Source organism: Homalodisca vitripennis, chromosome 4, assembly GCF_021130785.1.
Source record: "Homalodisca vitripennis isolate AUS2020 chromosome 4, UT_GWSS_2.1, whole genome shotgun sequence".
Taxonomy (NCBI): domain Eukaryota; kingdom Metazoa; phylum Arthropoda; class Insecta; order Hemiptera; family Cicadellidae; genus Homalodisca; species Homalodisca vitripennis.
The window spans coordinates 156,461,755-156,486,666 of record NC_060210.1 but is presented as its reverse complement, the minus strand read 5'-3'; the positions used below and the strand labels follow the sequence as shown (position 1 = coordinate 156,486,666).

The 24,912-nt window shown below is 33.9% G+C and overlaps 1 protein-coding gene across 2 annotated transcripts in view; it reads right to left on the bottom strand.

Moving 5' to 3' along the window:
• LOC124360377 overlaps window positions 1-24,912 on the bottom strand; it is a 114,476-nt gene that overhangs the window by 22,372 nt on the left and 67,192 nt on the right. For both annotated transcript variants that reach the window (XM_046813954.1, XM_046813955.1), the window contains 2 exons: window positions 8,298-8,342; window positions 1,236-2,069 (listed from right to left, as the gene is read on the bottom strand). In XM_046813954.1, coding sequence (XP_046669910.1) covers window positions 1,236-2,069; window positions 8,298-8,342 — 879 coding nt within the window. The remainder of the gene's footprint in view (window positions 1-1,235; window positions 2,070-8,297; window positions 8,343-24,912) is intronic.

The following is a 24,912-nucleotide window of genomic DNA, read 5'->3' as shown; positions in this document are numbered from 1 at the left end:
AACATCAGTGACTTGAAAGAGAAAATTCAACGGGTTGTCAGGAAAATGGAAGTGGAAACTTGTTGTACAGTTATAGTGAACCTCGTTATGTAACAAACTGCCGCATTGTTACACTATTAAAAATGTTGTAGTATGCCTAAGAGAGTTTTATAATTGTGAATTTGGAAGGTGTATATGATTGGCTTCAAACTGACAATAGCATGATTAATTTATAAATTGTACTAGCAGCTTGTTTTATAATGTTAAAAGAGAATAGTGAAAACAATTGCGATAACAAAAAACTTTTGTTACTAATCTTGCAAAGCCTCTTTCTAATCAGGAGACCATCATCATGGAGAGTCATGGAATAAGAGATGACAGAACTCCTCCTGGTGGACAACCTTTAACTGCACTTACACACTGACACACTATCCAGCCTGGGCGATACTTTGCTACAAGAAAATATTGACCTGATCTACCTTTTGTATAAGTTACTCTATACATTGAGTCTACAGACCTGTTATCAAAAGAATCCTCTATATCAAGAAAGGCTCAAAAAGCTATTTCCTTATCCACCAACAAACTTTCTGGAGACTAGACTGCTGAGTGCCTCGGTTGTGGACTTCTCTAACTAATAGGCATACTGTTCAGGATGTAAAGGTGTCTGACTTCTTATATGCATATCAGTAACCTTTCCCATACTTTTTAAAAGAATAAATTTTATCTCATGGGGTGATACGATTTCGGTTCATCTAAAAGTTGAGTGAAGTCAAATTTATTCTGGGAAATAAAACATTTTACGAATACCTGGTGATATATTATCATCACTTAGATATGACCAAGTCTACATTGTAACCCTAATCAAACATTTATAATATTTAACTGTTTCTCAATGAATGTTCAACAGACTATAAGGAATGTATCTGAACAAACAAATCAGAAATACCATATAAGAAACAAAAAAAATGTGATGTTACAATCCAAATAATAATTACTAACGGGCTGGATAAGCAAACAGGTTTCTCATTCAAAATATTATTTGTGGCTGAATTAAAATTTTAAGGCTAATAATAAAGTTAGTTGAAGAGAAAAGGATAACCTGAATTTCAACTAGCTTTCATTTATCAATATGGCTTGACATCTTTATTATACTCCACTTCTTGTTTCATTTACACTTCTCTATATTTCTATTAGTTTTAAATTTATTGTAAACTAAAATATGCGTTTTACTTTAAACAAAAAAAAAAACTACTTACAACTGGCGATGACTGAGGCCTATTCTTATGAGCACTGACAGTGATGGCATTCTGTTTGGACAGTGAGCTGTGGGCAACTGGTGGGCACAAGTTGTTGACATTGTGTTGGGTGGTAAGAGGTTGTGACAAGGGTAGGCCAAGGTCAGTAGTGAATCCTTGTTGGGGTAGTAAAGGCAAACCACTGCGTAATCCTTGTTGTGGGAGGGTCCGTGACAAGGGCAAGCCACTGTTATACCTTTGTTGGGAGTGGGGTTGGAAAAATGTATTGCTCATCTCTTGTTGAGAGAGAGCCTGTGGCAAGGGTAAACCATTATTTGACCCTGGAAAATTCACTGGTAAATGAGATTTTTCACAATAATCAGACTGAATTTTATTTCCACTATTCAATCTGTTGTAACTTCCTTCCAATATTGGGTTAACAAGGGGTTGAGAAATAACATTTGGTTCTTTGGAGGAAATGTTAACATTTTGATGAGAAATATTTGCTTGATAGGGAAACATTAAGGAGGAGTAAGGGGAAATTGGAGAGGGAGGAATGGAAGGTAAAGCAGGATTAAGCATATTATATAAAGAATTTTGATTGATATAAGGAATATTTTGTCCTCCAAACATCTGGGGTGTTACATAATAAGAACTAAGAAAATTATTGATTTGCATGTGAGGAGGCTGAGTGTCGTAACCAGAGAAAGGATTGTTAGTGTGATTAGAGATGTTGTGAGTAGGCTGAATGTTGTAGCTGGAGAAAGGATTGGTAGTGTAACTAGGGATGTTTGTTGGATAACTACATTGACTTGAAGTTCCAGCGTAGTCAGTATTCTCACTTGGTACAAATGACTGAAACAAAATTGATATCTCTTAATTAAATAATAAATAAAGTGTGATTTTACTGAAACTCAGTTAAATAAAAGCTGCAGAAATATAAGGACCACTGCTATTTTTAAATTCTTAAATTATTTACCATTGTGTAATAGTAGCAAGGAAATAAAATGAAACTAAAAGAGCCAATTTTTGTCAAAATCTCTTTGTTTGTCCACCTAACACAAAACAAAACACACAGTTGTTGTGTTTTGTTTATAACTTGTCTTTTAAAATAAAATTGTTTACGGGTTCTAGACATAAGCCTATTTCTAATGCATTCCCAAGCACATAAATTTGCTAATAAGCAGTATTAATGTTCCAGAATATCTTTTTTAATTTGCATTAAATAGCAGTGGTGTTCCGGAGTATTATATTTGAAATCTATATATAAAAGGAGATATCCTGACTGACTCAGTCACTCACTGACATCAACACCCAGAAACCATGAAAGATGGAGACATGAAATTTGGTACATAGGTTTTATCTTGTGTCCTAGAGGCGCACTAAGGAAGAATTCTTCTCACCGGTCTCAAGAGTCTACCCCATTAATAAATAGAAATGGCACCGAGAATATAAATAATTTCATATTTTACGTAAAACCTTATATATATACAATAAATATAAATAAATAATTTTATTAGTTAATTTAAAAGAGAAAATTTTAAATGTTAATTGAAATTAATAATAGATCATTGACTTGGATTTAATCCATCAGGATACTTTGTTGTAAAAGGATGTTGAAATGCCACTGAAGATCTGTAACAAAAGTCGAAGTAGACGTATGGCCCCCAATGGACGTGTAGCCAAAATATCTCCTGGAATACAAAGGGTTTGTCATGCACCAACTCTACAGCTGAGGCTTTGAGATCTTCATGCCAAGATCCGTGAATACTGAGGAGGATCATAGGAACCTCAGTCCAATGTTGTTACATAAAATCTCTTGGCATTCCTTATATATTGATGAACCTCTTGACCAAACTGTTGGCCAACGGATGATAGCAGTAGTTCTTAACGGTCAGCACCCAGAAGGATACCAAGATGACAGACCAAGTCGGGACTCAAACTGCTTGCCTTGGTCCGTCATGATGTGTAGTGGAGTGCCAAACCTGCAAATCCACTGGTGATCGTACCTACTTCGATATTTTCCAGAGGCACAGCTTCTGTTCAGCAAGAAAATCTGTCCACACAGATGAGACAATAACTGAAGCCCTGTGAGACAAGTAATGGTCTGGACAGAACAAATGTGTTTAAAACTTCAGAAATACTGAGTGAAATTTCCCACAGATGTCCAAATGTAACGGGTTATCTTGAATTTCTGGCAAGCAGGCTCAGAGCAGTCAGATTTGATCGAAGACCAGACCACGTTGTATCAGTAATCGATCTGTTCCATTTCCCTCACGATGGGACAGGTCGTGGACAGTTGGAAATGCAGCTTTCAAAAACTCTTGATTAAAAAGGGTTAAAAAGTGGAGGTAGAGAAGTCACAATACATGTCAGGGTGGCCATTCAAAACCTCATTCCAAATTCCGGGTTTTTCCCAGTCGGAAATTTCCGATTATCTAGTTTATTTTCAAACCAAATAGACAACTGTTAGTACTTAACTCTTACGCCAAATGCAACGATGACGTTTTATCGTCACTAGCAGTATTTGCAAAAAATGCCACAAAGCTGCGGTACTCTAGCATTTCCTCGCTAGCATTATGCGAAACGTTCGGTGACGATTTATCGCTATCGCCTATTTTAAGCTTCTTAGTTTTTATCTCTGTGTCTTTTGATGTGTCGACTTAACATCGTGTATACCTAATAACCTTCCTTTCTTTGATGTTTAGAAAATACATTTATCCAATTCGGAAATACAAAGATAACAAATAAACACCAACATAACACGTAGGGCAGACTGCAGCCCAGTATTGCGGGTCAGAGGTCGAGCGGTGGACGAACTTTCGGTACGAGACTATGATTTCTCCGGTACACAAGGTCGGTTCAGTGCAATCAACAAATAAACCAAATACTTTCATCTGAACTCTACTTAATTAGTTAATCTTTTGTGGAGGAGGGGGAAGTCTACTTTAAAGGAATTCGCAGAGATTCAGAGAAATGAATATATTTAAAATTCCAGGTCATTTTTCTTTTAAGTAATAGAAATGACAGGATATAAATGAGCTTCCAGAATATATTACATTTACGTAAAAACGTATGGATGTCTATGTATAGAGAATATATTTATTTACAACTACGCAAGGTACGAAGGTACGACGTACGGATACAATATGAATTACCGATCTATCGCGAAGCTAAAGTCCGCTCATAGAACCAGCAGACACGCTAGCGTTGAAAAATATATACACAGAAAAAACGAACTTCAATTATTATATTATTTATAACTTACGTTATTCTGTTGCTATATATTTATAAACAGTTTTAAACAAAAAGAATTACAAAAACATATTTCACCAATCGGTAATTTTAATACTACCTATCGTTTTTGTCCACGAATAGTGCAGACTCAGTCAGTAAGAATACAGTCAAGGACTACGAAACAACAAGACATAAAGATCCTCATGCACGTTGGACTATTTGGTTTGAAAAGTTCGAATCGTCCGAACCGAACGATCGTCAAGTGTGCGTAGAAATCGTTCAGGTAAATAGTTGACCGGAGATCTGACGGGATTTCCAGCCGTCGTCCAACCAATGCCGCTCTGATGACGAAAACTGACGAGCGTGGCTGATTCGATCGGCTGGCCGTCTGCCGTTTGTATACTGGCAACAACATAAAGTTGCGTTTATACTAGCAAGTAAAGTTGCGAGAGAATTCGCACAACTACTGTAGTATAATGTGAAGAAGATAAGCAGTTTTACTCACGAGAACTGTCGCAAGTACACTTGCTCAGTTGTATCGCTGGTTGTTATGGGGGTCAAGAGGGCCTGTTCACACACGCCAGTGATGTCTCGGCAGTGTTTATAATTGGAATTTTAATATCCGATACTGTTCTTCAGTTCTTGTAACCAACTGTCCGACTCTGGTTGCGGCAGTGCTCGCGAGAGCTCTTGCGCCCGTTTAGACTAGCGATTTTTATAGTCGGACACACAACTTGGCCTCGGCCGCGATACCAGCGGTTAGCGGTGAGCGCTAGATTGGGCGGGGACTTAAAGTTTAATGTTTGTGATGTACATATGGGATACACTCGACCCTAGCCATGGCAGACGTGAACAGCAGGGCATTACCACACGATGGCGCTTATCCGCCGCCAATTCTAAACATTTAATGTTTCTCCTGCCGCTTGACCCGCTCAGTCTGTCATTGCTGTGTAACAGGACGCAAACGCCCCCTTTTCAACGTTACTTGTTGTAACTAACCCACTTCTTTCTTCTCCAAAAGGTATCTTATTAAGCTTTGTATAAATCCAACTGACATTCTGGTGTACTCAAAAACCTGGGCTGCAACACTTATCAAACCATCTAACATTATATTATTCAACGAACTGAATTCTGAAGCCTGTCAATACTGTACATTTTAGGTCTGTGCTGTCTATCTAACACGCATCTTTTCAAAACACTATTTTGTCTAAAGAATAAGAGTTGGGTAACTTCGTCCGGAGACGCCTCTTCGGCGACTGAATAATACTTAAGTACAAAAACCCGTTTGTATCGCGGTTACTATCACTCTTTTAGTGCCAAAGTGAGAATCGATCGGTCGGCAGATTTTAATTATTCAATGCATTGTTACGTTTTTTGGGGAGGGCGGAGGCTTGCCACGGCACAGGAGTGGAACTAACTAAACTCCCTACACTATTAGAGGTAACCTTAGATCAACCGGCGTCAGATGTAGCTCACGAACATATCGATCTTCATTAACAATTTCACTATCTACGTCGCATAAAATACGATGTTTTGTGATTAATTAGTTTTTGATTCAAGAAGCTGTCAAATTATGTCTTGATTTTATAAGTTCTTGGAGACGGAAAAATTATTTTTGAAATTTTCCCGGTTCTCAGAAAAATTCCCGGCTTATTCCCGGTCGGGTGGCCACCCTGCCTGTATAGACTTGTGCCTGGAATTGGAACTTCCTTTAGCTGAAGATTATAATCCGCATTGAGGCACTACTGTAGTTTGTCATCATCAGACTGTGACACAGCTAAGGCTTCGTAGTCTATTGAGGCAACGCTATTTCAATCCTTGTCAATGAGTCAACCACTATATTGTCGGATCCAGAGATATAGCGGATATCCGTTTTGAGCTAGACACCATATTCCTGATGGCGGGACTGACGTGTGAAGCATTCTTCGGACTTCTGATGGAAAGCAAAGGTCAGGGACTTGTGGTCCGTGTAGATGGAGAAATCCCTACCCTTGACCATATACAAAAAGTGTTTGACAGCCAGGTATATACGATAGCTTCCAACTCTCGATAGTAGGCGCTGTACTTTTGTTGGGTAAGACAAAGGTTCTTTAAGAAAAACAGCTGCCATGCCATGTCACACCTACTTTCTGTTGTAGGAAAACTCCACACATGATAGCCAGCGAAACATACAGAATTAGATGGGCCAACAATGCCACCTCACCAAGACTGAAATGCTTGTATGTATTCAGGTTAGGGTTTGAAGCCCTCTCCGGAAACAAGGAACCCCAGAAAATGGACTTATTTGGCACCCTTGATGTACTTGCTGGAGTTTACTAAAATGCCACAAGAGGAGAGTTGTTCAAACATTCTCTTCAGACTTCCATGCCACAAGAATATTGTCGGTGTAGAAGACATAGCAGAAATCTAAGAATTAGATTTACAATACAGTCTAGCTTGAAACAGTCTGCTTTCTGCAATTGTGGGTTCATTTGATCTGTTATTTGGGAAACAACAGGAGATCTATAGTAACCAAAGTGTTGAAGCTCTGAACTGGGCTTTGAGAAACAGAGAGCTTTATTCAGGAGAGTAGAAATTTAGGGTACTTGGTAGACTTATCATGAGACTTTTGCACTGCACAACCACAAGGTTCGTACAGTTAAGAGATTAGCCTGGAAGAAACTCCGCACTGATATTGATAGTCTACAAGGTTTCAGAAGCTATTAGCAAAAACATCCTAACTCCCCACTTAATGATCTCAAGGATGATGTTTATAACGAAGCAGGGGAGGCTTAGCCTGGATAGTTGTTTAGGCCAATATGTCTGTCCTTTCTTCTCAAAACCATGGATAAGTTAACTGCTAGGTTTGATGGTAGGGATTTCTTTTGGACTGTCATCAACATCCAATTAAGCATGCTTACATTTCAGGAAGATCATTTCATGCATCAATTAGTATGCACGATAGAGAAGGCACTAGCAGAGAAAGGAATAGCCATTAGTGTCTTCTGGACATTCTGGACAATAGGCAATAAACAAATAACTTTATTAACATATCCATTAGTAGTATTAGGGTCTGTCAAGAAGCCACTTGGTAAGTTTGTTCTTTACTTCAGCAGCACTGGTCCTATTCACTTCCTTGTTTGCTGGCAAATATAATGTACAAGATTGGTCCCAACACTGATCCTTATGGAACTCCTCTCTTTATGCTCAGTGATTTGTATTTGGTTACGCTGATTACTCCTTTCTTATTTGGGTTTATTTCCGCTGCCTTTGTTCTTGAAGTTAAGTAGCTTTTGAACCACTAAACTTATAGGTAACAAACTCCTATGTTTTTAAGTTTTTTTCATTAGCATTTCATGATTGATGCAATAGTCCAAAAATATTGCAGTGGCAGTGCTTCCTTCTTCAATGGCTTGGATAAGGTATTCTACTATATTTATAATCACAGTTATTGTTGATCTCCCAGCCGTGAAGCCAAGCTGTTCTTTAGGTAACAGGTTGTTTCTTGTCAGATGAGTTATAAGTCTGGTCATTAATAATTTTTCAATTATTTTGGGAAAAGTGAGTAGACGTAATATTGGCCTATAGTTGCCCAGATGAATTCCTAACATTTTCAACACAGAATCTCCAAAATCTATTTTTATTTCCTTTAATTTTCCTTCTTCCTTATATTAATCTCACATGCTTCCAATACTTTCAGCTAAGACAAATTTAAATTTATGTTTATAGTCTTCCAGTCAGAAGAGTTCAAAGTAAAGTTAGTAAGATTCATGACCATCCAAACAACTGGCCCTCCAAGTAAATGCCATTTACAGAGAAGAAAAGGCATAATAACGTATAATAATATCCAACTCCAATAATAATTACCTCAAACCCAGGTGGTGGTCTTCTTTTAACTGTATTCACTTGATCCTGTAACAAATGCAAACATTGAGGTAAAATGCAAATCATCAAAAGTTAACATTAAAAAAGTCACTATAATCACAATAAATAAAGCATATGGTGTAAATAAATTAAAACCAAAATATTTAATTTTTCGTTCACAATTTTAAGGTACCCAACCTTACAATCTATTAGTTTATGTATACTTAAATAAAATAAAATATTCTCTTATGGTAAGTAAATAACTGAAGAATACTTTTTTCATTTTAAATGTTAGTAATAATACAAATTAAGTTTATATAAAATAAAAAAATTGATAAAGTTGGAAATATATATTCACTAGCACTTATCTGCGGCTTTACACACAATTTTAAAAAGCGAAGAGTGTAGTCTTCTTACTCAATACATTTATGATGTAAAATGATGAACCCCTTTTATGTTTTTCAAACAGAAGTAGGCACAGATCTCATACTTTTAATTCAGTGTCCGTGGCTGAGATTCAATAGTTAATATATTGTTTATTGGTATTTATTTCAGGATTTACGCGTGTAAGATCATTGCTAGTTCAAATACATGACATTTCTGACCCCACTGTTGCTTTTACCTGCCCTGATCAAGAAAATATATACATATTAAGGTCTTGGAAACCTACTTCAGACAAAAAAACATCAACTTCTGGCCATTTAAATTCACTCTCAGTCTAAGGTATTTCCAATGACATAGTTGAGTTGGCCTTGTTGCCCCTCACATTAAGAAAATATATAGTGACATAAACCAATTTGGATCAAAAATGTGATTACTTTCGACACATGTAATGTACTTCCGGTCTAAGATATGAGAGCTATCCAGAAAGTACCAGACGTTTTGTAATACAAAATTAACCAACTGAAATAGGAACATTTTATTATATACATTTAAAAGCTAAACTCTTAGGTTACTTTTCAACGTAATTCCCGTTCAAATTGAGACATTTATCATAATGTGACACAAGTTTTTTTAATTCCAGTTTTGTACAAATCTGCCACCTGAGATCTTAACCACTGATTAACGCCATCGTGAAGTTTAGCGTCACTATCGAAGGGCTGCGTTGCGAGCCAAGTCTTCATCGCTGGAAAGAGATGGTAGTCACTTGGTGCCAGATCTGGGCTGTAAGGCGGATGATCAAACACTTCCCATTCAAAATCATCCAAGACTTGTCGTGTACGATTGGCTGTATGGGGACATGCATTGTCATGGAAAAACAAAATTTTCGAGCTCAATTATCCTCAGTTTTGTATTGCTCGCCGTAGCTTCTGCAATGTTTCACAGTATCTCTCTGCGTTGATTGTTGGTCCTTGATCAAGGAAATCAACCAGAATCACACCCTTAGCATCCCAAAAAACAGTTGCTATAATCTTTCTCGCGAGTTTGGAGGAGATATTGTCTTGGTCTTTTTGGAGAATGTGTGTGTCCCCATTTCATAGACTGAAGTTTTGTTTCACAATTAACATGCATCACCCATATTTCATCAACAGTAACGATACGATTGAGAAGATCGTTACCATATTTGTCATATTCATCAAGGAGAGTAAACTATGCATAAAGTTTTTTTTTGTGATCTTCCGTAAGGATTTTTGGAACCCACCTGGCACAAAATGTGTGGTATCCAAGCTTCCCTACAACAATTCATGAAGTAAACTACATTCTGTGGGAAATGTTCCAAGAGTTCAGTCATTGTGAAGCAACGATTTTCATGAACTTTGTCATTAATTTCCAACATCAAACCTTCAGTCAATAGGCTAGGTGAACCGCTACGACTATCGTCATGAACATTGGTGCGGCCATTTTTAAAGTCAATACACCACTGCCTTACTCTGCTTTCACTCATTATTCCATTTCCATAAACTTTACACAGTTGGCGATGGATTTCAATTGGTTTACGGTTTTTTGCCAACAAATATCTTATCACTGAACGCACTTCACAAGTGGCAAGATTTTCAATTGCAGCACACATTTTAATTAGTCACAGTGAGAAAAGTAAGAGATATAGACCGCATCGGCTACACAGCTCGATGCATACTGAACACCAGAGTGTTTTGATTGTAGCCGTACCAATAAAAAACATCTGTTACTTTCTGGATAGCCCTTGTATTTTCAGCACAAGTGAATTTCAGGCTTCGCATGTGAAGATCTTCTGGTTCAAGTGAGTTATATTTCTGACACCAATGTTGAGTTTGCTTTGTTGCCACAGTCAAGAAAATCTGCCAAAAAGTGTATATTTATGGCCATTGTAATTTACTCTAGTCTTAATATTTTTGTTGACGATCATCATAGTTGATTTTACCTTGTTCCGTGATCAAGAATATATATATATATATATATATATATATATATATATATATATATATATATTGATTAGTCTACTTATCTCAAAAGACAACTCAGAAGGGGTTATAAAATCTTTAAAATTTATTGTAAATGCTATACAGTAACTTTGTATTTTGTATTTAATACTTAATATTTGCTAAACATGATCGGTAAAAAGTATAGTTTTACTAAAACTTTTAATTGTATTATCTGCATATTTTTTTACTTTGTGCTCAAGAGCAGTTACAGGAAAGGTTGAAATAAGAAAGTTATTATCAAGCATACTCAATGATTTCATACTATAGATGTAAAAAATTTGAAAATAGTGGTTAAATTAATTAAACATGGTTGTGCTGTCATAAAACAATATTCACACAGAATAGATGATTATATATGATAGGTTCTTTAAATTAATATTTTGCAGCTTTAGAGACCAAGATGGGATTTATCACTCTTAATGATCAGTGGGGCGTAGCAGAGAGGGAATTTCAAAATAAGAATAGACATATATTAATACCAGGAACCGTAAGAATGTCCTTGTAAAGTTTCAGTACAATCGGTTGTATACTTTAAGTGTGAAAGCAAAACAAAAAAAAAAAAAAAAACAAAGGAACTTTTGCATCTATAATGATATTAGGATAAATATAGAAACTGTAGTTCTCATGGAGATGGGAATTCAAAGCAATTTGAGAGGTGTTAGTGTACTATAATTACTAATGACAATGGTATTATCTAATTTTACTCTAGATATTATTAATAAGGAATCCAGAATCCATTCGGGTTAAGGAATTCTGGATATTACATTCAATTTGCTACAAAATTGTGAATAAGGGGCACATTAGACAACTAAAGTATTTGTAGTAAAAGAAATTTGGTTTATTTTTATGAAACTCTCTAAACTCTAAGATTGTATTAAAAATGTATTCATCTGGTGAAATTACAAAAGATTCCAAACCTCAGAAGTTTTAATTTAGACGTATTTAAATAAGTCATTTAAATAATCTCCTTACATTACATAATGGTACACCTAAATATATTTTGAATTCACATTTTTTTTTTATTACCTTTGATTTTTTTACTATGATATGGATTAACAAATGAGTCTAAACTATTATACATGGAAATAATGGCACAATTCAATGGGTTTTTCATATTATAACAAAATTATATTACAAATATAATTTTCTTTGTACTTAAAATTATATGTACTGATTAATTAATTCTTAATCATTACTGTTAATTGTAAAAATGATTTTAAATAACTGTTTTTGGAAAAAAGCTCTTCCACATGTGTAAGTTTATTATTTTATTCCTATTATAACTTTACAATAAGTGAAACTTAAAAATTTTGTATTGCTGTAGTAATATTTAATTGTATGTATTTTTGACACAGTTCACTGTACACATTAGACATTTGCTACAATCAGTACCAAAGATAAAACGTACATACGGGTCAGTACAAAACTACTTTGAATGCAAACCTTGGTCACAAACCTCCTGTTAAACGAAAAAGTTTAGTTAACATATGTTCTGGTTGACTTTATTCCCCAGCAAACCTAACCTCTGGCCTCACCTAACCACCTCTATTGGCTTACTTTTAATTAAGCTAACCCATGAATTTAGCAACCATTAAAATTCATGAAGTTGGAGGTGCTAAAACTGTAAACATGGAACAATTGTTGCCTAGGTCTTCTAACTAATAATTCAAAAAATTTAGAAAATATTAGTTTTTATGTTAAGGGGATTAAATTGTCTAAAAAATAAGGTACAGTTAATTTTTCCCATATCTGTAACATTTAAGCTACAAAATCCTCTAAATTCCAAATTTGTGTAACATATAGCAATTCTATAGCAAACAATAATTAATTTATTCCTATAAATTACTGCAGCCTTTTTCGTGTAACTGATGGAAACATTCGGAAAAGGAAACATAAAATATAATACACTAAACTCTCTGGAAAACCTCATCTTCATATTCAATTTATCACCTATAATAGCTCAGCCCCTATTTAGCAAGCACTGAAAGATACAATAGCTTCTAAGAGGATTAATTGTAACAAACAACTTAAGAGACACTTGCGAAAATAAATAAGCAGATGTTAAAAGTTGTATCTTAGTCACACTTGAGCACCGACACCAAGGACATTAAGGACATTGTAATTGATTAGTGCCTTCAACTCCAAATGTGTTAAAACAAATATAAGAATTTCTGCAATATTTCTTTACATAAGCTTCAAAATAGCTGAGTACGTAATAATATACATTTCCTATTTTTCAGTCTTACCGCATCTACAAAGTTGGAAAATAGAAAAATGTTTGTAGCCAAAACAGCTTAAATAAGGAAGTTTATTTTATGGCAACATCAATTTACTGCCTATATGAAATTTACTAATTTGTATAGTTAATAACTTTAATTGTTACCACCAATGCTACTAAAAAAAAATCATTACCTATTCTGATTTTAAACCAACAATATGAGAAAAAAATATTTAAAACAAACTTTTATAGCATCATCCAAGAGCTTGATGTGTATTCTACATTGTTTTTCAGGCTAAGTTCAATTATATTCGTAAATTCATGAACACACTAAAACTTTTTTTCACTCTTCATGTCTTTTTGAGTAGTGGTCAGTTTTTGTAGACAATGTCTCAGCCGTTTCTAGGGCTAGTAGTAACTAAGTTAAGATCAGATGACCTACTTGGTCAGGGGACTGAATCACTTCTTTACAGATAGATCAGTATGTTTGGAAATTCATGTTTCATGAAAATATATGAAAGCATGTCTTAGCTTTATCTCTTGAGAAACATCTCACAGCAACCTTGACAGTAAATTTAATTAATAATACTGTGAATACATTCCAGTACTTTATAAAGATTACTTCTCTCATTCAGAATGGATTGCCTGTGGCACAGTACATTGTGTTATATTTATTAACCTCCTAAAGGACTTGATCTAATTACTTCCAAATATTGCTTCATTGTTATAAAACATTTAATCATTATGTAGTTGTTCGTCTTGAGCCCTTATATGCAAAGTTCAATTCAACAATGAGGATCCTCTTCTTGGTATAGTGATACTCAAGCAGTTCAATTTTATTATCTTTTAAATTTCTATATTGCACTGACAGCTGAATCAGACTTCCAACTGAACAAAAGGATTATTAAATGTACAGTAACAAAATCATCTTCAGCTTGCCTTACCACAATTAAAACCAATATTAAATGGCTGAACCTGCTAAATCTTTTTGACATGAGTTATAAATCTTTTAAATGTGTAATAGAAACGATACTCTTGATAGACAATTCTTACTGCAGGTCTATAAGTGTTTTATATCACATTAATACTGTGAATATAAAGCCACTTCATTGGTACATGGCATTTTGAAGTTAAGTTATTCTTTACCATAACACTTTGGCTACTAAGCGGTGTAGAGTCGTATATTGTGAGTGCAACCAATCACTATTACTGTGACCTGTGGTAGGGAATGTGTTGATGTATACAGAGTGAGTTTTATGTCCTGGCACACCTGGATATAATTTAAACGGCCCGAGATATCTATGTGAAACCTTGACCCTACCTATTATAACATATTTTTTTAATTTTTCAAGTTGTTAAAAATTTTGCCCCCCTTTTCTAAAGGGGGGCAACTAAACATTTTCAAATACAAACCCCTATCATGCGACCCCTCATTTTAAAGGGAATAATGCAAACTAGAGGTCTCTACGTTTATTTTAACAGATTTTATGACAAATTTACAATTGAGTAAAGGGAGGGGTAAAGGGGGGCAACTAAACATTTTCAAATACAAACCTCTATCATGTGACCACTCATTTTAAAGGGAATAAAAAAATATATCCAATAATCCAAACTAGAGGTCTCTACGTTTATTTTAACAGATTTTATAACAAATTTACAATAATAAAATCAGTAACTGTCTTGTCCTGTTTATCGTAACATGAATCAACACTAACGCAAATTCTAAAAACAGTTACCTGTTTTAATGTAGCAGGTGTTCAAACTGTTCACCTTCGGCTGTTTGACAGTGTGCTAGACGTGTGTAAAAACTTGAGACATGATAGGGGTTTGTATTTGAAAATTTGTTAGTTGCCCCCCTTTACTCAATTGTAAATTTGTCATAAAATCTGTTAAAATAAACGTAGAGACCTCTAGTTTGCATTATTGGATTTCTTTTTTTATTTGTTTAAAATGAGGGGTCACATGATAGGGGTTTGTATTTGAAAATGTTTAGTTGTCCTCCTTTAGAAAAGGGGGGCAAAATTTTCTACAACTTGAAAAATTAAAAAAATATGTTATAATAGGTAGGGTCAAGGTTTCACATATATATATCTCGGGCCGTTTAAATTATATCCAGGTGTGCCAGGACATAAAACTCACTCTGTATAATAATTTATTGTATAGCTAACTTTATTAAAACTTTCTTATTCTTGTAAGAAAAAGAAAAACCTGTAGGAAAAGATAGGCTACCAACGGAATGTTCTCTGAGCAGGAAATACTGACTGGTAATAATAATTTATTATAATACTGATATGAATTAATTGCTTTTATTTTCAATTTAAATTTCATTTATGCACATAGGAAGTAATACCTCCTTTTAGCTGAGTTTTGCAGAAATTATAGTTCTAAACTTTCACATACTTATTTCAACTTGATTACATTCACCTTTTTCAATTCATTTATATGTATATTTGTTTCCTAGAGCTCTCAGAATAAAATTAACCATGAAATAAGAGAAATGGTATGCTTACTTACATTGTCTTTCTTTGTAGTTCTGGTTGTTTCAATTTCAACTGAAACTTCTGTTAAACTAGTTATATTTACATTGCATTTGCTTTTTAAGAATAGAATTCAAAATATTTAACAAAATGTATAAATTTATTTTATTATGTAGCAATAATTTTAGAAATGGAAGCCAAGTGAATGCCCTCGCTGTCTATCTACCTTTGTCAACTTCACAGACAGACACTACAGTACAGACGGTGAAATGGTTACGCCAGAATAGCTTTTGAAATGTCGGCAAACGTCCGATATAGGGTGGAAAATTGTAATATTTGAAAAAAAAATTTAACTCTTATTTTAGAACATCATAAACAAAATATTTAGCTACAATTTTGTTATGTTTAGACTTAGAAAAATACACTGTGTGAAAGTTGATCAGTTTTGTACAGCCTTTAAACTGATGTGTCAAAAGACCTTGTGCCACTATTTATAATTTTAGTGGTGGAAATTTTTCTATATTCAAAACATGTTAACATTGTAGGGATAGTAATGTTTAGTAATATGATAATGTATATTACAATAACATGTTGAGAAATATTTGTATTTTGTTTACTTATATATTTATGATATGGTGATACTGAACATAGAATAGTCATAAAAACAATACAGTCTTATTTCAATACATTTTGGCTGCCACTTTTAAGTAGGTTGATCAATTATTATTTGAAACGATGACAGGGTTTTGGACATGTTAAATACTACAACCTAGATTTTCTCACTCAACCTCCAGATGCACTGTGTCTGCAGGAGACTTACAGTGACGCCAACATGGAGGCTCTACACACCGTTTCTAGCACATACTTGTCTCTTGTTAATCTAGTTCAGATCAAGAGACAGGGAATACTGTAGTTTTAGTTGGATCAAAGACATACTAACTCTGCGGAATGTGTGTAATGAGTTGAATGCATCCAGGGCACAGTTTAGTATAGAACTTCTAAAGTTGGTTGAAAAATTAAATGTTTATAATTATATATTTATATAGAAATCCTTAAAAAAAACTGTCAACTCTTATACAAAAAAAAGTTCTCCACCAGATCTCAATAAAACAAACATAATTATACTTACAGACAGACTTTTCTTACAAGATCAAAAACTTTTATATTGTATCTTTTTGAAATATTTAATATTTTTAAGTTCTAAATATGTGTGTTAAGAAAATCACAAATCATACAGAAAAATATAAATTTCAGTATATAGGTAACTGTTGGCTTTTAAAAGGCTGATCTTCAGACGGCAAAATTAAAATAATTAGAAGATTAGGAGTAAATAGAAATAAATTAAATTTTGTATAAGATCAAATTTATGAGTTCAAAGCTTTGTTGTCAGTTTTATTTACTTCTTTGGGTTCCTGAAATAATAAGCTGAGATGCTGACCACTCCGTTATTTGTGACAGCAGTAGATATAACAGGTAGGGTTTTAAATATCTATAATTTAATTGAAATTGGGATATATTTCACACATTATTTAATACTTGAGGATTACTTGTGCTCTTACATTTTGACAATGACAAAAATGGCACTTATTACTGTAAAAAAGTTCAAGAAAGGAAAGTTATATTGACCTTTTCTCAGTCATTTATAATTTGGATTAGATGTCATTCGATCACAATCTCTGCTCCAAAGAAGATCTTCCTCATGAAAGTTAATATAGTTCCAGTAAAATTAATTCACTGATGTTGTTGAAACCGAAGTTGGCAATTACAGGCCAATATCAATATTGCCAACTTTCTCTAAAATCTTAGAAAAAGTTGTCCTGAGAAGGCTTTTGGACCACTGTGAGAAGTTTAATTTATTAACTGAGAGACAACATGGTTTCATCAAGGGAAAATCAACCATGACCGCCCTGACCGATTTTGCTGACTACATAATTGACAACCTTGAGGAAGGAAAACATGTTACTAGTTTCTTCCTAGACCTGAGTAAAGCATTTGACTGCTTGAGCCATGATCTCATATTACACAAATTAGACAAATTAGGAATTAAGAGCACAGCCAAGATGTGGTTTAAAAGCTATCTTAAAGACCGAAAACAAATAGTAGAAATAAAACAAGCAACAAGTGGAATCACAGCAATAACTAGATCAAGACCTTTACCTATAAATCGAGGAGTGCCCCAGGGGTCTGTTTTGGGACCAGTATTATTTATACTGTTTACAAATGACATACCCGAACACCTGGACAAATTTTGTACAGTTTCAATGTACGCTGATGATACCACCTTGCTCTTGAGTGGACAAAAAGACAATCTAGATATCAGATCATTCACAGCCTTGAACATGGCTTATCAGTACTGCCACTCAAATGACTTGGTGGTAAATCCAGACAAAACTAGTCAAGTCGCATTTGGGAGAAGATGTGATGAAGTACCAACAATACCCGACGTGGAAAGAAACACCCAAGCTAAATATTTAGGAGTCATTGTTGATGAGGGATTTACCTGGTCACAGCATGTAGACAATCTTCTCTCCAAATTAAATTCCTCCCTTTATATGATCAAACGTACAAAATCTATAAGCGACATATCTACTGCGAAAATTGCCTACCATTCCTTGTTTGAAACTCACATCAGGTATGGCCTAATGATATGGGGAGGAACTTCTGCAAGTAATCTTCAGAAAGTTTTGATTCTACAAAAGAGGGCCGTAAGAACCTTAGCTGAGCTAGGCTACAGAGAAAGTTGTAGAGAAGCCTTCAAAACCCTGAAGATTATGCCAATAGTAAACCTCTACATAAAAGAAGTCATCTTGTATGCTGTTGGACAACCCCTGATGCAGAATAGACACCTACATGACTACAATACTAGACACGGTACTCGTTACCAACTACCAGTTCACCATCTCTCCCTATATGAAAAGAAACCCTCCTACATGGGCATGAAGCTGCACAACCTTCTACCTGAAGAATTGAGATGCCTCACCGGGAGAAGACTGAAGACTACTCTTACTGGCTGGCTAATTAACAATCCTTTTTACTCACTTAACGAGTTTATTGAAAGAAGACAATGAACATTGCCATTTGAAAAGCTTATTTTTGAAATTGTAACAACTGTTTGTGATGATTTTATTTGACGCCATTTCAATACTTAATGTATTTGAAAATAAAGAATATTTGTATTTGTATTTGTGCTTTTAGCAATAAACCATAGTTTCTAGCTCTAGCCACTGGATGTTGCTGAGACTTGAGTTTTTTTTAAGTTTTAATGTGTTCAGTTGTATCACTTTTTTAATAAAAAAAGTCCATTCAAATGTATTTAAATTGATTGAATGATTGAATAGTCTCGCAAACTTTTCTAGAAATTCATTGCTCCCATATTTAGAAAAAGGAAAAACTAATATAGTCTGCATTTTATTCTTATCCATTTCTAATCCACATTGAAAGTGAAATGAAGTATATATTCACAAATCAGAAGTTGCACTTAACAGTAAACACATGTAAACCAATTGAGTATAGCATTCTGAAGTGCATCCTATTCCAAGTAATTTATTTATCACAGTTACATTTTAAATCTGAGATACTGATTTTATTTGCTCTCTGTATATCTAAATATAAATGTTACTACTGGAGTTTTGTTGCAGTTATGATAAGATTAATGTATGGACTGGAATTGGATTTAATGGGAATAAAATATAATTTTATTGATTGTTGAATTACAAACCAGTGATTGAATTTTTGTTTTCTTTTAAACCAAAAAAAACATTAGTTTTATAAACTTTTTAAAATGTTCTTTTCAGTCAAAGTAAAAAATATCTTGTTACATGATCAAGATAGGTATAGTTTCACAGTACGCAGTAGTTGTTTGGTTACTGAACTTACGGTTGCACTCCTAGCTGTTTCTGGTTCCTTAATGTGGACGTCAGTTATTGTCTTCAGAATATACAAGTTGACCACTGTCAGAATCTTTGATTCTTAAAAGGCTCTGTACAGGGTTCTGTGGACTGCAGATTATACAGATTTTTGAATTGCCAGTTTTTGAACAAGAATGCATTGCGTGTTTTCAGCTGTAGTGCTGCCCCAGACTGCAATCCCGTATCAAAGGTGTGACTCAAACAATGAACTGAATTGAAAATAACTTTATTCATTGAACATACATTTTGTATATATCGAATAGCATCATAAAAATTACTTAACTAATATACTTAAAAACTAAAAGGTTATAATGTGATAAAATACTCTAATCCTATAGTCAATCTAATCACAAATGCTTCAATAATTGCAGGTTTAGCCATAACACAGATTAACTTTAAAAAATACGGAAATAGTTAACATTATAAATAATTAAAAAGAAACATTTTTAAACTATGGAACTATAACAATAAAATATTTCAGTAATCAACAATAAGTTAGCAACAATAATTTTAATATATACAAAAAACAATACAAATAAATACAAATAAACACAAACTGATATGTTGCATTGTTGCTGTTGTCTAAAAAAAATTCAGCTGAAACCCAGAATGACAAAATTCGTCATATGAATTATAGAGATGAAGAAATTAAGTATAACTTCAATTTTTTTGTAAACACTGCATTATTTTTCTCTGCAGTTATTGTTAATGGAATTTTAGTTTAACATTTATTTCCCATGTAATTAGTGTTTTTCTTATAAAATTGCAGTCTATGTTCATCCAATGTAATACCACATCTTGTACTGTACTTATAGCTCACTCTTAACATGGAAGGGCTGTTATTTTTTACAAATTTTATACTCTCATATATATATATAATCCATATACTGTAAAAGTCTCAAGCTCTTTAAACATTATCATTTGTTTTCAATTTTTTCATTATTCCAATACTCATCTTTTTGTGTTTGAGAACAATATCCAAGTTTTTCTTGGTGGTTGCCCCATACACAGATATTTCATAATACGAAATATGGGAGTGCACTAGAGAAATATTTTTAGTGTCTCCAAATTACAACTAAAAGACACTCTTTGTAAGGCATATTGGCATATTATTTATAAGGTCATGCTTGATACGCTGTTTTAGCTGTCATCATGTCACGTAAATTCTCCATTCATCTTATTGCAAACAGTCCTGTACTTAATTTATTACAGAGAGAGTCGATGTGTGCGGACCAGAGAGTTTTTCATCTAGTGTTACACCAAGGTATTTTGTAGTTGTGACATCTTCCATTTCAGGAAGTCCTCTGTGTTCTTGCTTTGCCTACCCAGGACTAGCTGTTTGGTTTTACTTTCTTTCACAACAATAACATTGCTGTGATAGTATTGTGTAGCCTGTTTACGTTAATATAGCTTTCTATTTCAAGTTGATCAGCCCTAGGTGTACCACGCAATAGTACTGTGTCATTAGCATATATAAGCGTTTCACTATAGTCTTGCATGTATGCTAGGAAGTCATGTGGAAGTTTTGTGCATAGTATGAAATGAACAGGTCTCAGGACCGACCATTGCGGGACTCCTTGTGAGTTTTGTCTAAGTTTACAGTTGACTTTGGGTTTTTCAATGTATTACATCTGTTCTAGTACATGTAGTTTTGCTTATGTTGGTTAGGAAGCACCTTGATTTTGCAGTCCCACATGTTCCTCCTAGTGTCGTAAATTTCTATAGTCTAGGCACTCAAAAGCTTTGCTGTAATTTAAGAATACAGCACTTGACATATTTCTTCTTGATGATCTAATAAAAGGTCCATTATACTGATTAGTGCTGTGTTTGTGGATTTTCCAATCAGGAAGCCATATTGATGTTGAGTCAGCAGTTCATCGCAAGAGAGGTGTTCAAAATAATCTGATTTAAATATTATTTGAATTATTTTATAGAAGATGAGTATTAACAATATGGGTTATGAAAAAATAAAATAAAAACACAATCACTGGATTGTAATTCAACAATCAATACAATTATATTTCATTCCAACTTTTGAACTATCTATTGCTTTGATTTCCATTAATTATCCATAATATATTTTATCTCAACTAGAAATTTGTAATGACAATCTAAACTGAAGAGAATGAAATGTTACCTAAAGATGATAGCATCTTTGATGTTGAAAGGCCTCATGTATTAAAAATAAAATTATTGGAGAATTGTGACTTTTCGTTCATCAATTATTACAAAGTAGTTACCTAAAGTATTTTAAAAATACAAAAATTCTATTATATCTGTTTAAAATGAATGTTTTGAAATTAAATGAGAAATGACACAAACTAAATTTAAACTGAACATCCAATGATAGACATGGAATAATAAATGTTATAACAATACGTATATCTGTAGAAAAATACAATAGAATAGATTTATAAGTATTAATAATGTAACATTTAAAAATACTTGGTTCATGAAACTACTACTTTGAAATACTTAAATATATAAATATTTAAAAGTCTTAAACCAAAAGACAATTATTTTCTTTCTTTATCTTAGGATGAGGACAACATTTATTTATAGAGTATATAAATGTAATCTAATCTGAAAAATGGCACCCATTTACAATTGCTCAATGTTAGAGCTAAACAAACAATTCCATATTATAAAATACGCAGTTTATTATGGAAATGTAATTTGATTGTAATTGTAATTTCATCACATGAGGTTTTTCCAAAATAAAAAAAATTGCAAAGTTGCATGAAAGGTGGAACAAAACATAATTGTAAAAAAACTTGCAGCACATCACTATACAAATACTAGATTAGCAACTGTTTTTGAACTGAACAAAAGTATGCTGCTTGCAACAAAGGGATAATTTATTGATAACACAATGTTTCATGCTATTAGAACTTAAAGGATCTGTAAAAGAAGAGAATATCCTTATAAGAATACAGCAATTATTATACAGGATGCGGTAAAATGATCTGAAGGTTTAATACAGCGGACTTTGTAATGTGTTGGTAGGGGGGGGGGGAAGGGGCGATAGGCAGCTTTAAGAGACCACATGTATATATTTTTAGTAACCATTTCGCAGTGGATGGAACAAATTTTGAACTTTTAATAATATTCAACCACTTTTTAAAGACTTTAAAGAGTTTTATTGTACTTCAAGTTACATTCCTGCTCTTAGTTTTATTAAACATAGGAAATTTTATAATAAACAATATATAAACCGCACTTTCTTGATTAATCACTCATTAATGATGATAGTGCAAACTTGATACGGCAAAATGTAACGAAACAAGCTATTAGTTGTGGTTCCAGTGTGCAAACATAAAGAATCGAAACAGAATAATTGCTTATAAGGATGCACAGACAAGGGCACAAAACTGCAATCTAGTGGAAAAACAAAGATCGTTAGCGTCTAGAAAGAGCATGAGTGCCGCTCGGGCAAGATTATTCAGTCCCGCTTGGCCGCCATGAGTGACGCTTGGGCACGTTCCCCAATGGGTTAATACTTGCTATGGACAGAATTAAAAATTACTGGATAAAGAAATGCTTAGAATATACTTAAAACAAATTGCAAATTCTTCAGCGCGAGGTACAAAACTAAAGAAAGTGAAGAAAGAATTTTAAGAAAGTAACTTCAAACAAATAATACGTTAAATCTTTGCGGAAGCTGACATCTTGACAGGACTATGAGATAGTTACAAAAAGTAACTTAACACATTCAGTGCTAAGCGGGACCGTTCGGTCCCGCCCGAGCGTCTCGGCACCATTCACGGGTGCGCGCGGGACCTATCGGTCCCGCTGGGCATTGTTGTTTTGCTCTTGGCACTGTTTAGGCAGCACTGCAAAGAGGCCCTTTCTGATAGCGTGAACGTGTTGGGCCGGTTTCGTTCTTTGTTCTAGTGTGCATAGTTTCTCGGTTCAGCTAACTATAGTTGTTTTCATCTAGTGCTGTGTTTGCTATTATTTCGTGATTGTTGTTAGCAAAATAAACAATGGCTGGGACATCTAGAGACCCCGAGGTAGTTTGTAATACATTACCAATAATTCGTGATATAACAAGTGCCATGACAATAAAATGCACAATAACAAAAAGTGTTTGGTATGATGTACATATTGTAAGTAAGATGTGTTAAAAACTACAAAGAAGGGAGGGGATGGTTGTAAATAATAAAATGATATACTATTAGTGGCTTTCAGTGAAAATTATCTTGTTTTTGAGTGTGAACTCATATATAAATCAACGAAGACCTGCAGCCAGGACAACGGGACCCATCAGTCCCGCAATGTATTACATAATTTTAGGAGTCTTGGGAACATAATGCCTAATTTCTTGTCTGTACTACCATCAACAGTCATAAGGTTACGTGTACACCCCTAAATAATACAATAGTTCTTGTAATAAATGTCACTTTCAGGTTCAATGGGCATTGGTCCATGCTGACGGGACCCATCGATCCCGCAGTATAATGATGTCAAAAAAAGTGTAAATATAGGTCAAACATATGCTTTTATGTCACTTCTGCAAGTTATATCTTCTAATTAAACAAATTTACAAAATTAGCACCGGGGTTTCGCTAATACTCAAATGCTTAGCAGTGAATGTGTTAAAGATTATTCTAACTATAGCTTGTTACAGAAAGCTAAAAGTGACTGCTGCCTATTTCAAAACAGTCTTTTAAAGTGACTGAGACATGTACTGAAGCAACTCTATACGATTTGCTACACCACACTGTTAACAGATTGTAGAAATTTTCTAAGGAGGTTATTTTATCAAAAAAGTAACACATTACAGCTGATTAATTAATGAGGATGTGATAGGTTGCAATAAAAACACAAGCTGAGTATGATGCCAACATTTTCTAAAGCAGTTTTGTGCCTGTTCAACTGGTTTGTAGCAGAATTTCATTGTAATATTATCTTCCATTCAAATCAGTTTTAAAACAGAACAGTCTTGTTCTAAAGACAATTGCTGGTGATATTTCATTCTCCTTTAACTTGTCAATTATACACATCACCATTTGTGATTCTAAATGGTTATTACACCATTCTTATAAACCAACTGTGAAAAAATGGAAACTAAGAAATGATACTCATACAGCTTATTATACAAGAGATAAATTAAGGAGGGAAATTCAGGTTAAACCTACATGCATTTGGCATGGATTTGGCAATTAAAGTGACAGCAATACCAACAGATTTTTTGCCAATGAAGACTTAACGGTGAAAATCTCTGATGACTTTGAATTTACCTTTCATAAAATTAAAGGTATTTTAGAAGTTATATCCAGTGGTCACAAATCTATTTAGAGAAGTTTGAAGATTATTATAAGAAAATTGCAACACTATATAACTGATGACAACAACATATAAGACGAGCTGGGGGGTTGCATTCTCCCTTTATGACAAGGGAGATCACTCTACAGCAGAAAACACTAGCTTCAAGATCCTAGTGTTCTTACATTATCGTTATTCTTACTATTGTCTTACACAGACATGTTGAAGGAATGACAAACATATAAAACTATTTAAGATACTGTATCATAGATTGTGCAGTGTTAATTTTAAGTATTAGTAAAATAACTATCCCACTTCCATTTTAATACTTATTAATAGTAAAAA